The sequence below is a fragment of the Micromys minutus genome, assembly GCF_963924665.1.
Source record: "Micromys minutus genome assembly, chromosome: 11".
Classification (NCBI taxonomy): Eukaryota; Metazoa; Chordata; class Mammalia; order Rodentia; family Muridae; genus Micromys; species Micromys minutus.
In genome coordinates, this window is record NC_137980.1 from 55,658,445 (window position 1) to 55,682,235 (window position 23,791).

The window sequence follows — 23,791 nt, forward strand, 5'->3', positions numbered from 1 at the left end:
AAAGGTATATTCTCTATATAAATGAAATCAAATTAGAAACCAAAACTAAACTGATTTAGTGGTATACCCCTTTAATCCAAGCACTCAGGAAACAGAGGCAGGAGGATCTCTGAGTTCAAGTCCAGCCTACAATGTATAGTGAGTTCCAAGACATCCAGGGTTCTATAGATCCTGTCGCAAGCAAACCAACAAGAATCTAAAGCCAGGGGCTGGAGAGTTGGCTTCAAGGTGAAGAGCACTGGCTGCTCTTCCAGAGGTCCTGAGTTCAATTCCCCGAAACCACATGGTGGCTCACAGCCATCTGTAATGGGATCCAATGCTCTCTACCGGTGTTTTTGAAAAACAGCTACAGTGTGCTCATATACATAAAATAAGTAAATCTTAAAAACAACAACAACAAAAAAAAAAACCAGAATCTAAAGCCAGAATGACGCTGAATCTGGGTGAGGCAGCTCAAGGCTGTAATTTTAGCACTTAGGATGCTGAGGGAAAACATCAGAAGTGCCAAGGTATCCTCTGGGCCCCACTCTTCCAGAGTGCAAGGATCCAGTCATTTACACAGCATAGCTTACCTGCTCAGCACTGTCCACCCTCCCACAGCTCCTGAAGGCTCAGCATCATCTTTGGGTTACTGAAACTTTCATTTAGCCAAGACAACTTTCCTGGGGGGTTTATTCTACTGCTAAGGAAAATATATTTATTCCCTTACCCCTCAATGTTTATATCCCACTGGATAAATATTTGCCACTTTTGAAAAAATGTATAGTTTCCATCCATTTTAAGAACAAAGCCATGACACTGGTACCCACTAACCTGCAAGCAGTTGTGAGCTACCACTGCAGAGAACACCAAATTCCAGTGTCTTCCTTTCCGTTCTCACAGCCAGATGATAAATTATCATCTTTACTTGACAGAGTGGTCTAGAAACTTACTCCAGACACACAACCCCTTAGTATGCATAACAAATGCTACTAAAACCAACCAAAGATGTGCTACAAAGCGACTCCCATTATGAAAACAGATTCAAACCGAAGACCATTTTATTTTCAGTTATAAGAGTACAACAATATGTACTGTGGGAATGGAATAACTAGAGATCTAGCCTGTAACAAAGGCTTAGGAGCTGGCAGATTATGCTCCTAGCCACAAGTTCTTGGTATAGTCTTCTCTTTGATTTCTGTTACCTTGTCTTTTGAGGTACCAGGGATGAAACCCTGGGTTTCTGAAATGCTAAGCGAGTGCTCTACCAATGAGCCCTCTTGGTGATGTTAATGCGTGTCTGTAAATTTAAAAGCAAAGGAGGGGAAGGTCCAGTGAGTGTCTGCTGTTACTTATCATGGGACACAGTCAGGACAGCACGTGTTCTAGAACTCCTTGTCTGATTAACTGCTCACACTTCCACCGAGGCAAAAAGTGCTGCAAGTAAAAAGAAGTAGAGGAGAAAGAGGGAGAAAAAAACTCAATTATATTTTGCATCAGAAAAAAGTATCAGCTAATTATACACCTCATCAGCTTGTACAGTAAAGTTAAGCTTAACTAATGTGCTGTTATAGCCAAGTAAAGCTGATACCACTGATCGAACACCAGTAGTCCTTATTTTTATAAAACTTACTGCATAATTCTTAAGATATATTTTTGGCCAGTGGTGATGGCACAAGCCCAGCACTCAGGAGGCAGAGGCAGGTGGCTCTCTGAGTGTGAAGCCACCCTGGTCTACAGAATGAGTCCCAGGACAGCCAGGACTACACAGAGTAACCCTATCTGAAAAAAAAAAAAATTATTCATTTTTATTTTATGTGTATGAGTATTTTATCTACATGTACCTATGTATAGGGTGTATGCCTGGTGGCCACAAGGCTAGAAAAGGCACTGCAGCATCTTAGACTAGGGTCCTCCACAGAAAGGCAAATGTGCTTAACCACTGAGCCATCTCTCCATCTCCTTATTCACCATGTTTTAAAATTATTAAAAGGCTCAGTGGTTAAAAGGATTGACTGCTCTTTTAGAAGTCCTGAGTTCAAATTCCAGCAACCACATAATGGCTCATAACCACCTGTAATGGGATCCAAATCCCTCTTCTGATGTGTCTGGAGTCAGCTACAGTATACTAACATACATAAAATAAATGATTTGATCTTTAGATGTGGCCATTTTTCATTAATTACCATGCATGCATGTGTGCTTTGAGTGTGTTCATGTGTGGGCATAGGCATGCACAGGCCATAGCATGCATGTAAAGGTCAGAAGACAGTTCTTAGGAGTTGGCTTTCCTGCCACCATATTGGATCCAGGGATTGAACTCAGGTCACTGGGCCTGAGCTAGCACTTCTACCTGCTGTGTCATTTAGAAATTCCTTAACATTACACATAGAAAACAGGATTCAAATACAGATAACATAAGTTGTCCACCAGGAGCAGACTTACAGGCCCAGGCTTCACTGCCTCAGTACACAGTGGGCAGATCAACCACAGAGCCCAAGAAAACCACACCAAATTGAAATAACACATCCACTCATCTCTCATCTTGCTCTAAGGTCAGCTTTGCTTTTGGCAAATGCAGGTTCCCATGACACCTCCAAAACATAGGTTTTTGGTTTTTTTTTAAGCGTTTTAATTCATCCTCTTGTTTTGATACATTGTGTTTAAGAAGGCACATGAGAGTGAACAGTTGATTTAACAAAAATTTTAGGGTGTCTTAGATATCTGTTCTAAAAACCTAGTTTTGGGAAATGACACCTGCACACTAATAAAACATTAAATTCAGTCATCCTCTTGGGCCAGAGCACCAGATGGGCAGAAGCATTCTGTTCCAGGACGAGCATCAACATACTAACTGGTCAAGAGCCACATGGCATGACAGGCAAAGAAGAGTGGCCCTTGTGAGGTCCTTTCCCTTCTGTACTGCCATTTCAGAAAATGGGGACAGGGTAAAATGAACTATGTCATTATAGTCTCAGCTCTTTTACAACAAGACAAATTTAATCTTGTCCTATTAAACTGTTCTGCTTCCATATTACATTTTTAAAAGTTCTTGATCTACATTACAATTTCTTGCTGTAAAGGACACGGTTAAAATAAAATATAAGCTAAAAATTGTTATTTAAGAATTTTCAGAACTTCAAGGAAAAGCTTAATCCAACACTCTTGTTTCTTATACTATGGATATGAAGCTATAGCTTCATGCACACCGGACAAGGCTTCACCAATGAGACTCAACTCCAAACCTTTTAATAAGAGCTCACAACATTGCCAGGGATGGCTTAGAATTTCCTTTGTAGCCCAGGTTGGCTTTGAACTTGCTAGGTAGACCAGCCTAGCCTGGAATTCACAGATCTGCCCGCCTCTGCCTCCCAAAGTGCTGGTATTAAAGACAAGTACCACTATACCTGCTTGGTCTTCAACTGTTGGTTGTGGGATTACTATCCCTTAAAGTCAACATTTTAATAGTCCCCAAATAATGTGTCAACCAACTAGAATAAGGCCCATTATAATAATTAATCAGGAAAATAATTAGTACTAAATATAAGCACTAGCTTAATAAATGAATTAACTTTTTTCTTGCCATATGACACATTTGCTTCAAGTCTTACTATTTAGAGAAAATCCAGAACTGCTCTGAGACAGAGGATTGTCACAAGACAAGGAGATACTTTGCTACCAAATCCAGCATTTCCATACACACATTCTTCTTTTTCATTTTTCTTTTCTTATTTTTTCCGAGACTGGCTTTCACTGTGTGGTCCTAGATGTCCCAGAACTTGCTCTATAGACCAGGCTGACCTCAAACTCAGTAATCCACCTGCCTCAGCCTCTCAAGTGCTGGGATTAAAGGTGTGAGCCACCACCTGGCCGCTCACACACACATTCTTAACAAGGTTTACATATGTGACAATAGAAACTACCTGACTATTCTTTTTTAGCAGGACTGAAGTGCCATCATCAACTTCAAATTCTCCATAGTCTTTTAAACACCGCACCTGAAAGAACAAATTAACATTGTTTTTTCTTTGAGACAAGGTCTTAGCCATTTTCTAGTTAAGCCCCTAACTCAACTCTCTAAACTTAAGTGTCAGCTTCCTGACTAGCTGAGAGTATAGCTGTGCCCTACCATAACTGGTTTATATTATTATAGGTAGTAATCAAAAAGAAAATAAGTTGTATAAATATTAAATATATAATATTTAAATCCACTCCAGCCTTATTTTTGTAGATCCCACCCACATATCAGTAATGTGAACAGGACACTGCTAGCTGTGTTTGCCAATTCCTAATTTTGGAAATGATTCTTTCAATCTTTTTTAATGGGCAGATTCATTCTAAGGAATTCTTAGCAGCAGAAAATGAAAGTACAATTTTCATTTGGTGCCATTATAAGAAGCAAAAGTGAAATTGGACTGAGTTATCTTTTAATTTGTTCAGATTGTTCTTCATTTCAACCTTGTTCTTTAATCATCAAAACTGAAAGAAGATCTTGGTTGGAAGGTGGAGGAGTAAGACAGTCTGACAGCAACACCTGCAGTGGTAAGGAGCTGTCTGGGCTGGCAAGATGACGCAAAGTGTGAAGCACTTAATGTGTACGCCTGGTGACCCGAGCGTCATCCCCTGATCTCACACAAGAGGGACAGAATCAACTCTCCAAAACTGTCCTCAGATGTATCAAGGGACAGGCAACTGCATTTAAGTGTACATTACTTGTAAATAGTTGTTTGTTTAAGGGTCAGCACTAAGTGATACCAAGAAAAATAGGGAGGACTTTCTCCTAAGAACTGGGAAGGAGTTTACTCTCCTAAGGGTTAGTTAGGACTCTACTGACCGCCGTTGACTTCCAGCAGCAAGCAGCAGGTACTTCTACCATGTCCTAACATTAATCTGAAATTTTCCAATGACTTTTAAGCTTTTTAACTTAGTGTGAGAAATACTATTAGTGGAAAACCTCCACTGCTTTGGGGACTGGTCTGGGGAAGAGGGGCTGTTGCTGAGCCTCCTGCATGCAAAGTGCACTCATTGCTCGTTTAATATCCAAAAGCCCCCACTTGTCTCATGAATATATCCGCACACCAAATGCATATACAGTGTTCAGAGGGGGCAGAAGAGGGTATGGGTCACTGGTCTTACATGGCTGTGAGCAGCCGGGTCAGTGCCAGTATTTCTCCCGAGTCCTCTGCAAGAGCAGCCAGCGTTCTTAACCATCGTCATCTCTCCAGTCTTCCATGAATATTTTTCTAAGTGTTCATGTTGATACTAGAACCTGACAGAGCTACACATTGTGTTTTATGTCTTATCTTTCAATCTATAGGTTTTGCTCCCTCTTGAGAAACTTTTTCTTTCTGTGGCCATCTATTTGTGGTACCAAAAACATTAAAATGGGTGTACTGATGAGATTTTAGGTATCCATCCTGAAGACCGTGGAAACCATCTTTCACTTCCATTTTTGTTTTGTTTTGGTTCTTTCCTTTTAAAGGGAAGCTAGTAAATCTTTATCTTTGATAGAACGTAACACAATGTATGTATTAAAGTAAGTATACACATACTTCAATATATAGGCTTTTGGGGGGTTTCACATCTTGTGTGATGTCCAAGCCTTCATCTCCTCCCAGTGACCTCATATAAGTAGCAAGAGACTTTTTATAATGGTTGAACCATTCCATCTGTGAACATAAAAAGTCATTTCACAAAGTTTAAGAAAAATTACACAAACTAGGTACTACCATTTCAAAGCCAACACATCATAAGACTGGATCTTCCCACATCAGTTAACTTAATTATGAAAATTCTCCACTGGTCTGAACAGCTGTCAGAACCCATCCAGAAGAGGCTAAAGGCCAGCAGGTGACTTTACTGAGACGGCTCGCCATGGACTGCTAAGAATGAGCTTTCGGAGGCAGGGCTAGAGAGGCTAACCCTTGGGATTGATTCTTGCTATTGACACGCCTTTCCTGTCATTATTAAATTCATTTAACAATCCCTGTGCATTAGCCCACCCTGTTAAACAGACTTTCTAAAGATCAAAAAAAAAAAAAAAAAAAAAGATATACTATTTTATAGTGATGTTATATAAACAAATAAATGATTTCTTAATTTCTAAGGATAATTCTATAAGAATTCCTAAATTTATATTAGTAATTATTGAACTCTCTATAAAAAAGGGCTGCAATTGGGCTGGAGAGGTGGCTCAGGGGTTAAGAGCACTGGCTCCTCTTCCAGAGGTCCTGAGTTCAAATCTCAGCAACCACATGGTGGCTCACAACCATCTGTAATGGGATCTGATGCCCTCTTCTGGTGTGTCTGACATTAGCTACACTGTACTCAAATATAATAAATAAATCAATCTTTTTTGAAAAGGCTGCAATTAGAGCCATCTGTAATGTGAAAACTGCAATAGAACTCTCAAATTTTCACACGTCACTGCCTGTTTGCACTAAGATAGACAGCAGACAGACTCACAATTAAGTTATACATTCCTTTTGGCTGTAAAACTATTAACTATTGGGTGCTGGTGCAAGGACAGAAAATAAGGTATTAACTGGGTTATCTATACAAAATGTCGACGCCAATGAGACATTGTGCAGATGACACGCCTCTTGATAGAAACATGCTAACTAATGGGTTGACGACAGTACCATCTTGTAAGGCAGACAGAAGTATAACTGCAATCAGCAGGACCACTGACCCTCCTCACTCCAGTCTCTCCACCCATTTTCCTCACATCAGTGGCACTGGCGTGGCTAAGGTATGAGGGGAGAGCTAAGTCAGAGACACGTTTAATTTAGGCTTAATTTTATACACGTGTGGTCACTTCCCGAAGTTCTTGCTAGCTGCCCCACTGTTAGAATGGCTTTCACAAAACTTCTATATTTCACTGTACCAGCTCACCCAAGAAAGGACAGAGGCTGAAGCCTCAAGCTGGCATGGTGAAAAAATGTAAACCTGGAGCAGGGGAAACTCAGCACTACTCAATGAGTTTTCATCATAATTAATGACACACACTAAAACTGAAGAACAGTTTGCTTGCTTTTGATAAATGTCTCAGGCTGGTGTATGTGAATGAATATAAAAATTGACAATCCTCTACCAATATGTGGAATGATAAATGCAGTAATTTTTTGCAAAAGGATCACTCACTATATGTGATTCCAATAAAAACAACTGACTTGACTACCGAAAAACAAACACGCGCTAATTTAAAATCATGGCTTTTAACTTTAAATGAACCTGTAGCTGATAATGATAACTAGCTAGAGAATTAGTCTTAATGGAAACACAAGTAAACATCTTGGTTGTTACTTATTTCTGGGTTGAATTGAGGTTTGAACTTGCGAACTTTTGAGGAGAGATGTTTGAAATACCATATGATCTATTCTCCTAGAAAAGTACAAAAAACTAGGAACAATGACATTAAAGAGGCAGGAGAACAGAAGAGAAACAGAAGAGACAGAACATAGCAGAATCTAACAGGCTGGGGAGAGAGGCTGGACCAGAGAGCAGGGGCTGCCAACAGCACAAAGCAGCAGGCCGGCTTTTACTGACAAGGACAGAGCTTCTTTCTTACAGACTTGACTTAATTCACTTAGCAATAAAAAGGTAGAATTTTTTCTTTCTCAATGCAATAAATGCTGGACCTTATTTTTCATCCAGAATGAGTGAGTTGTTTTTGCTCTGGAGCTTGCTCAATGAAACTTGCTCGTGGAGGTTTTTGCTTTTTTCTTCTGATATGTGTTGTGTGTGTGTCTAAGTTTGTAAGATGATGACAGATGACTGGGCCTGGCCTAAGGATGTATGTACGTATTTTTATAATAAACAAACTCTTTCAGATCTCTAGAGTCTACAGAGTGAGTTCTAAGACAGCCAGGTTTACACAAAGAAACCCTGTCTCAAAAGACCAAAAACTAAAACCCAAAACAAACAAAAAAGTTGCTGAATTTTTTTAAATTAAAATGTAATCACATAATTTTCCCCCTTTCATTTCCTCCCTCAACTCCCTCCTATGTAACATCCTTGCTCCCTCAAAGTCATGGTATTTTTATTATTATTATTTTACTTATTTTTATATTAACTACATATTTAATTTTATAAATGATATATATAAAATATGTATATGTATAATACACACATGTTATATATGCCTATCTGCTCGTCTGTTCAGTGTTACTTGAAGGTAAGTGATTGCACAGCATACCATTTGGATTGGATAAGCGTTAGGCAGCTCATCCCTGGGAAAGCCCACTTCTCCCTGTAGTGCACTGCCTGTGGAGAGCCCCATGGCTCTTGGCCACACTTTCTATTTCAGGTCTCTGTCTTTGTCAGCAGCCTACCTGTAGTGTCCTCTTCTCAGATCTTGTTGAGGGAGCCACATTGCTGAGATATGAATGAAGCTTCCTTATCATTTCTAGAGACAGTCTCACAGCAGATTCCTCTGGCTCTTATAATCAACCTATGCCTCTTACACAATCTTCCCTCAGGTTTAAAGGTTGTTTTGTTTTTGTGACTCATCTAATTTGGTTTGTAGATCATTTTCACTGTTAGGCAATTTTTTTTTGTCCCATGTTTTCCTCTTTTAATAGCTACCTCTATATATTTGGAATATTTTGACCTTACCTTACTGGTTTTAAATACTCATTATACATATTTTTTATTCTCCTAACACTTGCCAATGTTTAAGCTTTTCATGATTGAGATATCATTTGTTTTGTTTTCTAAGTCTTTGCTCTTTCCCCATTTGCCTTCTTTCCTCTCCTGTATTTAATCTTGTTTTTCTATTTCCCTTTTCCCTGCTGTCTTCTTTTACGTCACTCACTCTCTATTTTCACAGTCACTTTAAAAATCACCTTCGTCCCACATCCTGTAGTAGCTTTGCCAGTTTCAAGTCTATGTTCACGGTTTTTAAGTGTATTTCTGTCTTGAATGGCCTCTTAGTTGTTGCTATTACAGAAACTTGCTTTCTCTTTACAGAGAGTACTAGAGATTAAGCCTTAAAGAAGATCTCCAAATAAAACAGGAAGAGATCCAGACAAGGAGAAAAGTACAGAAAAGTACAGAAAAGACAGAAACCAAAAACAGAAAGAGTGGCAAACTAGCTCCTCCAAAACGCTAGACAGTGTCTTCAGAGGTTTACTAGTAAAGACTGATCAGTGTCTTCTAAGACAATACAAATAAATGGTCTCAGTCAATCCAAAACCTAAAGAGAAGTCAGCAATACAAAGGGTACTAGTAAAAACTCAATTAATTAAAAAAAAAAAAATCCCATGGAGCAGAAGATGAAATACTGGGCTGGAGAGATGGCTCAGTGGTTAAGAGCACTGGCTGCTCTTCCAGAGGTCCTGAGTTCAAATCCCAGCAACCACATGATGGTTCTAAACCATCTCTAACGAGATCCAATGTCCTCTTCTGGTGTGTCTGAAGACAGCAACAGTGTACTCATCATATATAAAAATAAATAAATAAAATCTTTAAAAAAAAAAAAAAAAAGATGATGAAATACTGTGTCACCACACAATGACAGAGAACTCTGGCACATAATCAAGAGTCCAAACCTAAGAATCCACAGGATAGAAGTTAAGATGACTTTAAAGGTCTGAGAGATTCTACTCAATGAAATTATAGCAAAAAATTCCCAAATCTAGAGAAAGATATATAGGCACAAGAAGCATTACAACCCTAAAGATACATGACCAGAGAACCACTCTATAACATATTATAGTCAAAATGTCAAAAAAAAAATACAAAGAAAAATAGAATTACAAGATGGTATAAAAATTAGAAATATATGTTGAGGTACCAAATATTGATGACTGACTATAGAAGTCACATAGGCCCTCATACAGTAGCAGCAAGTGATTTCAATATTCTATCTTGATAACTAAAACCCTTTGGTAACAAAGAAGCCTCTGAGTTAGTGAAGAAGGCAGTGGGGAAGAACACTTGTTGCTCTTGCAGAGGGCTTAGGTTCAGTTCCCAGCATTGACACAGTGGCTCATAATCATTTATAAGTCCAGTTCCAGGGAATCTGACCCCATCTGCTGACCTCTCAGGGCACCAGACATGCACATGGTGTCTATGCCTACATGCTGGCAAGCCATTCGTACACGTAAAACAAGTCTAAAGCATCGAGCCACACCATAGGTCAAATGAGCTTAGCAGATAAACCATCTATCTAACAGGCAAAGAATATAAATCTGGGGCTGGAGAGATGGTTCAGTGGTTAAGAGCACGAACTGCTCTTCCAGAGGTCCTGAGTTGATTTCCAACAACCACCTATCTCACGACCATCTGTAATGGGATCTGATGCCCTCTTCTAGTGTGTCTGAAGACAGCTAGCTACAGCATATCCACATACATAAAATAAAATCTTAAAAAAAAAAAAAAAACAATGAAACCAAGAGAATCTAAACAGCTTTTTGTATCTTATCTAATTAATGCAATAAAACTAGAAGTCAACAAAAAGAATACCAAAACCAAACAAGTACTTGGAGACTTAACAATGTAATTTTGAAGAAATTGGGGAAGAAACTGAAAATGTCCTAGAATCAAATGATATAAGAATGCAATTTATCAGAACCCTTGGTACACAGCTAAAGCAGTTCTAAGAGAAAAGTGGCAGCTATAACCAACTATTGAGAAATTAGACATCAAATAAATTACCGGGCAGTACACCTTAAGGTTCTACGAGAACAAGAACTGTCCAAACCCAGGTGCAGTAAGAGATGAGAAATAATAAAGATCAGGGCAGAAATTAATGAAGTTGAAACTAAAAAATAACATATAGGCTCAATCTAAAACATGAGTAATTCCTGGGTGCATATAACCCTCCCTTCCCCCCCAAATCAAGAAGAAACAAGTCTGTTATAAACAAAGACTGAACCAACAATAAAAAGCCTCCCAACAAAGAAAAGTCCCAGAACTAGACAGATGGGCTCACTATCAAATTCTACCAAACCTTTCAAGAACAGCTAACACCAATACTTTTAAACTGTCCCATAACAGAAGAAAAAAAACAATGACAAACTATAAAGCCAGCATTACAATGACACCAAAACCCCATAAAGACAAAACAACAACAAAAAGAACACTATAGTCAAATTTCCTTGATGGGCATAGACACAAAAACTTCTTACTGTCAGAATTCAAAAACACACTAAGACCAGATCATGACCATATTGATTTCACTACAAGGACAAGGTTTAATACCCACAAATCAATAGTTGTAGTACAGTATGCAAACAGAGTTAAGGGCAGAAATCACATATCACTTATGCAGAGACATATGAGGAGTATCTGGTTAATTAGATGGCTCACAGTGACCCTGGTTGGTTTATGCTAAGCTAATGACACAGAGTGGAGGCTAGACCAGGCTCTGGACCTCACTAACAGTGTGACCTACTGAGAAGGGAGGAGATTTATACACATCTCTAGAGTATAAACCCCAACCACTTAGACACCAATGCTGTGTAAGACTACCTGAATGCAATGTGCTCCATTAAGGAATGTGCTAAGAGGATGCCAAGCTCTGACCTACAAGGAGACAGCAAAGCTTAGAGCGTCCAACCCTTTCAGCCCTTGCCTTGTGAGCCTCACCTGGCTGGTTCCAATCTATATCCACTTTGTATCCACTTTAAAGTTTAAAGTATAATGATATTCTGAGTTTTGTACTTAACATTCTGGTGAAGTACTTAACCTATAGGAATCATGGGACATCAAAACTTGTAACTGTTGTCTAAAGTAAGGGGAAATCTAATGGAAAACTTAGGTGAAGTGTGGTCTAACTTCAGGCAATTAGTGTCTGAAGTTCTTGCAAACCTCTATTTTTAAAGGAGAGAATTTAGGTATAGGGAGAGGTCAAGTTACTTATTTGAGATAGGCAATTCCTAAATAGTCAAAATTTAACTTTATTTGGCTCAAATCCAATATCTGGAGTAATTCTGTGCCTTGATTACTGGATCAATCAAGACTTATTACCAATATAAATTTGTAATGTTGATTATAATGTGTATATATGTGTGTGTGTGTGTGTGTGTGTGTGTGTGTGTGTATTCACACATTATATAGAAAACACCCAAGTAATAATGCCAGTTTTTAATCTCAAAAATGGATCACTCATAGATAACATATTAGGTCTCCATTTTGTTAAATACTAAAAGTTTTCACATGGTACTTAGAATTAGTCCCTACCACATACTTCCTTTAAAAGTATATAAGAAATGAGCCCTAGTTAGAAATGTATAAGAGGTCATTGAAAACAAAGAAGCACTGATAACTACTATTAGAGAGCACAGCAGTTTAATACAGTTGAATAGTGTTACTTACTTCTTCAGCAGACATGTGGAATCGTAAAGTATTTGGCAAGACACTGCCATATTCCCACCTGAGTGCTCTAATCCGAAGCAAACGGTCATACCTAGGACACGAGGAGATTAGATGGCATAAGAATAAAAGGGCCAAAAGTCACTCTGATGAAAACAAGACTCACAAAATCCTAAACAGGAGGATTTTGGCTACTGATAGAAAGACATCAACAGAAAACGTCTTTGGGACAATGGGAGAAATGAGCATAAGAACAGTTTAGATTGCTCGGTGTGGTGGTCCACGGATTTAATCCCAGAATTTTGGAAGCAGAGGCAGGAGGATCTCTATGAGTTCAAGGCCAGCCAGGACTATATGAAACCCTGTTTTAACCTGACAGATACCATGAGACATTGTTTATTTCTCCAGCTGTGACAATATGTTCAGTGGTTACAAAGGCGTCCCTGCTGCTCAGAGAAGAAAAACATTACAAATTTAGTGATGAGTTCTCATGATACTCCAAACTAGTACAGCATAAAAACAAAACACAGGGGCTGGAGAGATGGCTCAGAGGTGAAGAGCACTGCCTGCTCTTCCAGAGGACCTGAGTTCAATTCCCAGCAACTACATGATGGCTCACAAATCATCTGTAACCTCTTCTGGTGTCTGAAACCAGCTACAGCATACTCATCCTATATAGATACACACACACACACACACACACACACACACACACACACATGTTTCAGTTAGGGTTTTATTGCTGTAAACAGACACCATGACCAGGGCAAGTCTTATAAATAACAACATTTAATTACAGGTTCAGAGGTGCAGTCCATTATCATCAAGACAAGAGCATGGCAGCATCCAGGCTGGGATAGTGCAGAAGGAGCTGAGAGTTCTACATCTTCATCCAAAGGAAGCCAGGAACAGACTAAGCATCTTCAGGCAGCTAGGAGTGTCTCCAAGTCCAGCCCCAGAGTGACACACTTCCTCCAACAAGGCCACACCTTCTAACAGTGCCACTCCCTGGGCCAAGCATATGCAAACCATAACGTTCCACTCCCTGGTCCCTATAGGCTTGACAAACACACGAGTCTATGGGGGCCATACTTAAACATAGCATAATAAAAAGTCCAACTTCCAAAGTCCCCATAGTCTGTAGCAGTATCAACAATGTTAAAAGTCCAAAGTTCAAAGTCTCTTCTGAGATCCATCCAGTCACTTAACTCTAATCCTTGAATTAAGTCAGGCAACCAGCTGGGCAAACTCCAAATTCTGCATCTCCATCCTGATGTCAAAGCAGTCTTCAGATTTTCAACTCCTTTTTCATCTTTGTTGACTGCAACAAACTTGTTTCTCCTGGGCTGGTTCCACGCCCTGTTAGCAGCTTTCCTTAGCAGGTAGCCTATGGCTCTGGCATCTCAAACATCTTGGGGTCTCTAAGGCAGCTTCAATGTTATAGCTTCTCGCTTCATATGTCTGGGATCCACACATGACCTTCTGGGCTCCTCCAAGGACTGGCTTCACTTCTCCAGCTCTGCCCTATGTGGCACTTCAAGCTCAGGTCGATCCCCTACACCTTTGCTGTTGTTCTTGGTGATCATCCCATGGTACTGGCATCTCTAATATACTGAGGTCTTCCGTTGCAACTAGGCTTCACCAATAGCCTCTCATAGGCTCCCTTCATGGTGCCAAGCCTCAAATCCTTTGCATGACCCCTTCAGTCCTGGGCCATCAACTACAACAGAGGCTGAACTTTCACCAATGGCCTTCCATGGCCTCTCACAATCCCAAGAGGTTTCAGCTGTTCTTCATGACACCTTCATGCCTTCAAAACCAGTACCACCTGGGTGATTCTTACACATTACCAAGTACAGCTGCAGCATGAAGTACAACATTGGCTATCTCTGGAACAGCTTCCCAGAAGATTTCACCTCAGTGATGCTGGTCTCTTCTTAACCACCACTAATTTTTTAGCTCCAGTTAACCAGCATCAATTGTCCCAGTAGTCTCTTTCTCCTCTTAAATATAAGGTCAGAGCCACGTGGCTGAAGCTGCCACGTTCTGCTGCTTGCAGGAGCTGGAACGTGCCCCCTTGTTCTATTACATTATCACGAGCTTCCTCTTTTCTAACTCCTTCACTACCTAAGCTAGGCTGTCCTGGATCTTTCTCTGTTGATTGACCTTGAATTTAGAGATCTGTATGCCAGTCTCCTGAGGTTAAAGGTATATACCACCACACCTCGACTTAAGCTACCCTTCACCCAGAACTTGCTGTATTCTAGGCTGGCCTCGAACTCAGATCTGCTTGTTTTTGACTCCTGGGATGAAAGGTTTGTACTAAATTGCCTGGAGCTAATTTAGCTGGGTGGGGTCTTGCCCCAAAGTCCTTACTTCCTTAATTCAATTTAAAATTCTTGAACACAGGAGGATTTAGCTCCATTTCACTTCCTGGTGCCACTTTGATACCATATATTTTCTATTTTTTCCTTTCTCAACTTGTTCCTTTTCATTAAATGCTCTTCATAAGGGTGAGCTTTAATAACCACACAACAGAATTTACACCAGGCTATTTTGAGAATTCCTTTTTCAAAGCAATTAAACTAAATCTCTTCATCTTAAACTCAGGCAGACTCTTTGGACAAGGGAAAAAGCAGCCATGTTCTTCACCAAAATACTACAAAAACAGTTTCTTGGGGTTAATGAGATGGCTCGGCAGTTAAGACCACTGACTGCTCTTCCAGAGGTCCTGAGTTCAATTCCCAGCAACCACATGGTGACTCACAACCATCTGTAATGAAATCTAACACCCTGCCCTCTTCTGGTGTGTCTGACACAGCTACAGTGTACTCATATACATAAAATAAATAAAATCTTTTAAAAAAAAGTTTCTTGGCCACATACTGAAATTCTCCACTGAAACCACTTGGGCCCAGTCAGTGCATTTCAAATCACTCTCAGGACCAAAGTCTTCATATAAGCCCCATTTAAAGCCTTCCACAGCTTTCCAAATCCAAAGTCCCAAACCACATTCTTCCAAACAAAAGCATGGTCAGGCCTAGCACAGCAATACCCCACTCCTGGTACCAACTTCTGTCTTAGTTAGGGTTTCATTGCTGTGAACAGAACCCATGAGCAATGCAAGTTTTATAAAGGACAACATTTAATTGAGCTGGCTTTTAGGTTCAGAGGTGCAGTTCATTATCATCAAGACAAGAGCATGGCAGCATCCAGGCAGGCCTGGTGCAGGAGGAGCTAAGATAGAAAACCAGGAACAGACTAAGCATCTTCAGGTAGCTAAGAGGAGTGTCTCCAAGTCCAGCCCAGACTGACACACTTCCTCCAACAAGGCCACACCTTCTAATAGTGCCACTCCCTGGGCCAAGCATATGCAAACCATCAAAAAAAAAAAAAAAAAACAAAAAAACACATACATACATACATACATACATACATACATACATACATATATATATACATATATATATTCTTTAAAAAGAGTAAAAATAATGTAACTTGAATATACTACTGTTTCATAAATTAAATTTAAAGCCGAGGGTGACTGCACATAACATTAAGCTTAATACTCAGCAGGCAAAAGCAGAAAGATCTGGAGTTCGAGGTAAGCCTGTCTACAAAGTAAATTCAAGGTCAGCTATGGTTACATGGGTAAGACCCTGTCTCAAAAACAAACAAACACATACAAACCAAACAAAAACTATAAAAAGAAACAATAGAAGCTTTTTTCCCCCTTGCTACCTACTGAGAAATCAAATTACATCAGAAACCTTCCCAGACACCCCAAGCAAAACCCAAGTCACTCACAGGTATGCTATGGTGCAGCGCCTATTTCTCAACAAAGAACAATGCCGAAATTTGATGGTTGGTATCAAATCACCTCGTCCAGCTGACTTTGCTTCATTCCTGATAAGGACATGTAAGGAACAAGAAACAGATAAGCATATTCCAGTGTAGGAAAAGTTTCAAGAATGACTGACTGCTATTCTTGTTTTGTTTATGTACAATTAGTAGCAGTGAACCAGAACAGGGTAGTGCTTTCATTAGTATATTAAAAGACTAAAAAAACAGAATTGGGGGTGGTGGGGTACACCTTTAATCCCAGCAATTAGGAGGCAGAGTCAGAAAACCTGTGCATTCAGGGCCGTCCCAGACTACATAAAGTAGTGAGACCTTGTGTTTGTCACTGAATATATCTAGGTTGTTTGTTTTTGTGGTGCTGGAGTTTTAAACCCAGGGCCCCAAACATGACAGGCAAGTGCCCTAGCCCTAAGCTACACCACGAATCACATAAAGCCATTCTGCAAGTCTATGGAGGGCAGTCTAATTTCCACATTCCTTACAGCTGCTTGCAATATAAGGACATAATTCCTGGATTGTAAGGAGCCAATATAATAAACATGGACTAGCAGGGCATAGTGGCACTATGTCTACAATCCCAGCACTTGGGAAACAAGGCAGAGCAGAAAGCTTTAGCTAAGACTGAACTACAAAACGCAGTCTTTCCTCAAAACATTAGCTAAATTTAATGGCAGAATAATTTAGAAAACACATGTAAGACTTTTATATTTACACATGACTAGTGGAGAGATTCCTTTCTGTTCACAAATTGTTCTTAAATTTTTTTATTGCATTTATTTATTTGCTCATGAAGTTCACATAGAGAACAGATAAGAGAGCAACTTTCTCCTTTCACCACATGGGTCCTGGGAATTAAACTCAAATCATCAAGCTAATAATAGCAAGTACCTCTACTCACTAAGTCATCCCACCAGTCCTATTTTGTTTTATTTTTAAAAATCCTTTTATTTGAACTAGGTGGTGATGCACACCATTAATCCTAGCACTTGGAGTCAGATGTAGACTGGTTTATAGAGTTTCAGGACAGCCAGGGCCACACAGAGAAACCCCATCTCAAAATAAGTAAGTAAATAAATAAATAAACATACAAAAATATGTAATAATAATCTTTCTATTTTATCTTACATGTTTGGGCATTTGTACCACACGCATGCAGTTCCCACAGAGGTCAGAAGAAGGGGTCAGATCACCAGTAACTGGAGTTAGAGACCATGTGAACTGCCAAGTGGGTGCTGGAAATCAAACCCAGCTGTTCTCTAAAGCAGTTGGTACTCTTAACCCCTGCTATCTCTCCAGTCCCCTCACAAATAATTTTAACCAGAAACAATGGTCACCTCCCCCAGAGAGACTTTAACAATGTAAGTGACAAATTTCAGGATCAATAATTTACACAGAATACAGGTAGAGTACAGAAAATTCAGTCCCTTACAGGACCAAGATCTAATAGGCTAACTCTAAAATATACTTTTATTCTGTTTATTATAGTCCAGGACATGTTTTTAATGACCTGACTTACTACTGTGTCCCCTCCTCTCTTCTTGTTAAATACATACATAGCTAGGATGACTTCAAAATAAAGACTGCCCACTCCATACACAAATGTGTCCTCTGATATCACCCTCTTCTGTTAAGTTCCAGCCAGCTTGGTCTTTAAATACAGTTTGCTGAGGACTTGCCTCTTTATGATCCTTGGCATTTGCTAGGGCCACTGACTGGATGTTCTCTGCCTACCCTGACTGTTTCTATGAGTAAAATCTAATTCTTAAAGCCTCAGCTCAAATGTTTTTTCCTTAAAGAAATCTCTCAGTTCCTGAATTTAAGTTATGTTCTATGTTCTTTCCTGTGGCCTTTTTCAGAGCACATCTCCCATCATGATATGTTTGTACTAAGTATCTGTCTCCTAAACAGTAAGGGTCATGAACAGGCATCTAGACAACGTTATCTACCACGGAAATACCAGAAACATTTATCAATGCAATTTTACTAGGTGAATGTCTGTCGAATGGATTAATAAACAGCTTTGTAGAATTGAGTTCAAGACTTGACGTCTGAATCACATTTACCACAGTCCTGCCTGCTATTCAGTTCTTCATTCTACTGGTAAAGATTTTTCTGTTGTCTGTATGTAGTGTGTTCCTATTGTTTTGTATGCCCCACATTATTAATTTCTATACCCAAGTAACTCATAAACCTCTTGAATTAAGATTCTGACTACCAATGGGCATTGATCTCAGTACTTGGGAGGCAAAGGCAAGTAGATCTCAGATTTTGAGAACACTCTGAATTACAGAGCAAATTCTAGGACAGTCAAGACTATAGCAAGAAACCCTGTCTCAGAGTTGGGGACAGGGACAATGACACTGTACTGCCTCAGCTTTGACCTAGCTCACAGCACCCATTTCTATCTCACCATGTGATGGCAGCCTTTGAAGTCTGTTCACACAGTCCAGATTCTCCATTGTATGGGTTTCCATGCCCAGTTCTAAATATTCCATTTATAGCCTGTTTTTGACCTGCTAAATGTGACACCAGTTCTCAATGAACTCTACTCATGCTGTCAGAAATTACTGCTGTTCCTGCTCAGTGGACCCCCTCTTTCAAACACACTAAGGCATCTGTTAATAAAAACAGAGTGGGAACTAAGTATTTAAATTGCATTGTGGTCTCTATCTTCTCCTATCTCACCTTTTTAAGTATACTTTAGTTCTTTCAACTTAGAAGTTACACATCATAATACATCATGAAGACTTATTAAGCATCTAGCACATATGAAGCATTGTCCCACCACAGAGTAGCAGAAAACTGTACGTTCTAGTCCTGTGCTCACTTGTACAAGCATGGTAAGACAGATTCAGAGAATTAAAAAAAAAAATCCCCAAAGAGATATAAGGTTCTGGTTTTAACACGTCATTCCTTATTTTTAAAATATCAATATTATCACAACTTACACGTCAGACTGGTTTTGTTCATACAAAGCTTTCATCTCCTCCAGAACCTGTCTGAGTCCGTCCTCCTGAAATGTATAAACTGATGTTAATATACATCCCAATTCCCCTATCAATTGCGACCTGTATTATCTTTCATTTACATACCTTATGAAAAGAACAACAGGCTTCACAATATTTTTATAGCTACAGATGTTGGCAAGGAACAAAAAGTAGTATGGCCCTGTGGAAATCAGTTCCATAGCTATCCAAACTGTTAAAAGGAATGGACCAAGTAGTTCCTAAACTCAGGATGCCAAGAAGGAAGACCCCAAAAGTTCAAGATCTACATAGATATACCCTATATTAAACAACATTTTCTTACCTTAAGACCTTGAGCTCTATGCGTGGCACCAGAAAAAAAGTTAAATAGAAATACCACATGACCTGCAACTCCACTCTAGGTACATTATTCCTGATCCCATGTTTCCTTTCTTTCTCTTTGCTTTGTTATTTCCTTCGCTGCTACTGAGCTAAATTTCTAACCCACACAAAAACTTACAATTTTGTTATGTTTGATTTTTTTTTTTTATCCTTAGGGTTTTGTAATTGGTTTTCTTGAGACAGGGTACTATGTGACCCAGGGTAACCTCAAACTCACATTAAATTTCCTGCCTGAGCACCCCAAGTCCTGGAATAACAGGCATACACTGACTGGGCTTTACACAAATGTTCTTGGCAGAATGATTCAAAATAGTCACAAAGGAAAAAGAATTCAAGGGACCAACAACAGACGGAGAGGATGAGCCAAATGTGGCACACTGCCCAGTGGACTGGAGTTTAGTGATGAGAAGGAATGAATGTTGCCACATACAGCATAGGGAGACCCTGAAGACTCCATGTTAAACCGGAGACACCACACACAAAAACACCACAGTTGGAGTCTCCTGAACTGGCAAGGCAAATTCATACACAGAAAAGCAATTTAGCCAGACACAGCAGAACAGGCCTAGAGTCAATGCCAGCAAATGGAAGGAATATCTCAAATTGAGACCAGCCTTGATAACATAGTAAAACTATCTTTAAAAAAACAAAACAAAACAAAAAACAAAACCAATGAGAGCCAGTGAGATGGCTCAGCATGTAAGGGCACTTGCTTTCTAGCCTGATGACCTCCTTCCTGTAACACACACAGGACAACTCTTTAAGTTGTCCCCTGACTTCCACACCTGTGCTATGGTATACATGTCCCAACCCACATGAGTAAGTAAATAGAAAAGTGATTGTCAGGAGCTGTGAGAAAATGGGAACTGGGCATTGCTGCTTAATTAACGGTGACAAAGTGTCCCTACTCTTCTGGAGTAATGCAATGGTGCTGCAAACAGGAAGATTTGACAGACTGTGGACTTATAAGTGACACTTTCTATCTGTTTTAAAAGATAAAACAAATAACCATCTGGAAAGTGCAACAGGGGCTGGAGAAACGGCTCAGTGGTTAAGGGCACTGGTTGCTTTTATCAGATCCAGGTTTGATTTCCAGCACCCACATGGTGGTTATAACTCCAGTTCCAGGAGAATCCACTGATCTGACCTCCGAGGGCACAAGGCATGCATGCCACCACATACACATAAATGCAAAACATTCATACACACAAAATTTAAAAATTAATCTTCAAAGTAAAAGAACAGGATAATACTACTGAATATTAGAATAGGTTCAAATACACTACACGCAGCCAAAGAGGCCGGATACAAAGACTGCATTCTACATGATTCCGCATGGCCCTTTACACGGCATCAGGCCCTTTATAGACCTGTCAGCTCCTAGCACACTGAACCCAGATTCATGTTTTCTTAAAAAAGGCAATAATCTAAAAGCAAGGAAAGAAAACTGTGGTTTCCAAAGGCTGAAGCTGAGACACAGCTTCATGGCAATTCCCAGAACTACTGAGGTTATATCAAGATGCTATTGGCTCATCAAGAAGCTAGATATAAAGATGTATGTGGGGCTGGAGAGATGGCTCTGGCTAAAAGTACTTACTGCTCTGGCAGAGGATGTGGGTTCCTAACACCCACAATCACCTAATATCCCAGTTCCAGTCTGGCTTCCATGAAGCACCTTCATGCAAGTGAGGCACATACACCTGGTTTTGTTTGTTTGTTTGTTTGTTTTAAATAGTATTCCAGGCCAGCTTGTACTATATGAGATGAGGTCTTGTCTCAAAAAACAAAAACAGGATGGGGAAAGTCACCAAATCAATAGGTAACATGAGTCTTCTTTTTCTTCCTACAGTTTGGCCCCGTTTCAAACTTTTGTTTCCGATCTCGGAATCTAGAAGCGAGCTAAAGTTAACCCAGCAACTGACACTTGAGAAAAAAAAAAAAAAAAAAAAAAAAAATCCAGCAAGTCCACATAAGCCCCGCCCCAAGGCGTGAGGCCCCGCCCTAAGGCCCCAGGCCTGGCCCTCGCTATGCCCCGCCCCGGCCGCCGCTCCTCACGTTGAAGGCCGGCAGCTGCCCATCGGGTGCGCGGTGTAACTCGCGGACAAGCTCCATAGCTTTTTCGCAGAACATGACGGACGCGTCCGGGTCCCGTGGTCCCGTGAACTGCCAAGTCACCCCAAACGGTCGCTAGGCTCCTAGACGGCGGCACCTCTTTTGTTCAGAGTAGCACAACACCAGCAAGCAGCTCCTCGCTTTGGCGCCAAAAAGGCTCGACCAATAGAAGTGCAAGATGGTGGGTGGGAGAGAACTGAGCTAAGGTGGCCGAGAAGGGACATTTAATTTCATTGCGCAACCTCACTGAGCTGCTGGGAAATTAGGGTTAAAGAAAACGTTTTTTTTTCCCCCTGGCGAAGCCAGGAAATCAGTTGCTTCTAAGATTGTAGGCTGAAACAAAGGGCTGTTTTCTTTTTCTTTTTAATTAAACAACTTTATTTTAAAAAAACATATAAATGTACAGATTTTAAAAGCATTTTTGCATAAAATTATATGAATATATTTTTGTCAGCACTTGATTTTTTTTTTAAAGGTTTGATGGTATGCATTGAAATCTTACTAGTTACAATGAGCATAAAGTACATGTAAAACAAAACGTAACATGGAAATTGACTCTTTTTTTATGTTCTTAATAAGATCTCTGTGCCGCTTCCTTCTTAGATTCTCCATGTTTCCACTGAGGGTTTTGTTTTTGTTTTGTTGTCTTTGGTGAGTGTGTGTGTGTGTATGTGTGTGTGTGTGTGTGTGTGCAGAACTGATAAATCAGAATAGTTAACTTACTGCAGGTTACACAGCCCATAAAGATATTAGAACCTTATTTCTATGCTTTGTACTTTCACCTCTGGCACTTTTTGATTTTTAAAACAGTTACTTGAAAATATTCCAAAACTGGAAACCATCCCAGATAACAACAGTTTAAAGTTGGGTGTGAACTGATGGTTGAATACTTGAAGTCCCAGAACTTTTGTGGCAGAGGAAGACAGATTACTTCAATTCGGTTCAGGAATTCTAAAGGAACCCATCTTAAAAACAAACAAACAAAAAAAAAAAAAAAACAATAAAAATACTCTTGATTTGCCTTTTATTTCTATGATAAAACACCACGATCAAAGGTAAGCTGGGAAGGAACGGGTTAATTTCAGCCAATACCATAAAGGGTATTCAGGCAGGAACTCCAAGGCCCAGGAAGAAGGCTGCTTACTGGCTTCCCTTGGCTTCCCATGCTGTGGGATGACACTCCTCTCAGTGATCTGGGCTTTCCCATGTCAACTATTAAGAATATGCACCACAGATTGACCAAGCCATCCTGATGGAGACAATTCCTCAAGATCCCCTCTTCCTAGATAAAATTACATTTGTGTCAAGTAGACAAAAATTTCCTAACCTTACATAATACTAAATAAAAACCGTATTATAAAACTCACCCATTTCATTTATCTTCTCTCCCTTTGAGACAGAGTCTTGCAGTGTAGACCAGGCTGACCTCAAACTCAGAGATCCACCTGCCTCTGTCTCCCGGGAGCTGGAATTAAAGGTGTGTACAATTTTGCCTTACTGTTTATCCGATTTTTGAAAAATCAGCATTAATTTCTATAAAACAGCAACGTTTTGTCTCGTTCTTTTGCAAATGTAAATAATAAGACTGTTAGAGTAACTGGACAAGTGAGAGCTTTGTTACTTATCTGTGCTTTGTACAGTGTGGTGGGTGGGGTTCTGAAGAGAGATACTTAAGTTCTGACAAAGGAAGCAGAGATCCTGGGGGGAAAGTTGCAGAAGGAGGTGGTCCAAAGCCACAAGTAGGCATGGGAAGTAATTCCTGTTACATGCTAGCTGCTTAAAGTCAGTTTGCCTCTGTTTCTGAGTCTGCTAGGGAAGGCAAGATTCTTTCTACCTTTTGTGACTCAGAGTCAAAGCACTGGTCTGCCATATCTCTGGAGCTGTTCCTGGAGGAAGGGAGGGCTGCTTGCTGTGCGGCCTGATCTAACGAGGGCTTATATTTTCTGAAAAAGAAAATGATATGAGGATGCCCCACTTTAAAAAGGAATCACTGGGGGCTGGAGAAAGGTCCTGAGTTCAATTTCCAGCAACCACATGATGGCTTACAGCCATCTGTAATGGGATCTGATGCCCTCTTCTGGTGTGTCTGAGAACAGCAGCTGTGTACTCACAAAAATAAAAATCATTTTTTTAAAAAAGAAACGACTTGTTCA

The 23,791-nt window shown here is 39.9% G+C and overlaps 1 protein-coding gene across 2 annotated transcripts; it reads right to left on the reverse strand.

Moving 5' to 3' along the window:
* Positions 1–1,301: 1,301 nt before the first annotated feature.
* GINS1 (GINS complex subunit 1) lies at positions 1,302–21,656 on the reverse strand (the record flags this gene model as incomplete). Of its 2 annotated transcripts, XM_080925757.1 has the most annotated exons (7): positions 1,302–1,416; positions 3,903–3,977; positions 5,532–5,648; positions 12,301–12,391; positions 16,105–16,203; positions 19,107–19,171; positions 21,582–21,656. In XM_080925757.1, the coding sequence occupies 7 exons, from the start codon at positions 21,654–21,656 to the stop codon at positions 1,348–1,350; spliced, it is 591 nt and encodes a 196-aa protein (XP_080781883.1). In that variant the 3' UTR covers positions 1,302–1,347. The 2 variants fall into 2 exon arrangements, with proteins under 2 accessions (XP_080781883.1, XP_080781884.1); XM_080925758.1 differs by lacking the exon at positions 5,532–5,648.
* Between the last annotated feature and the right edge of the window lie 2,135 nt (positions 21,657–23,791).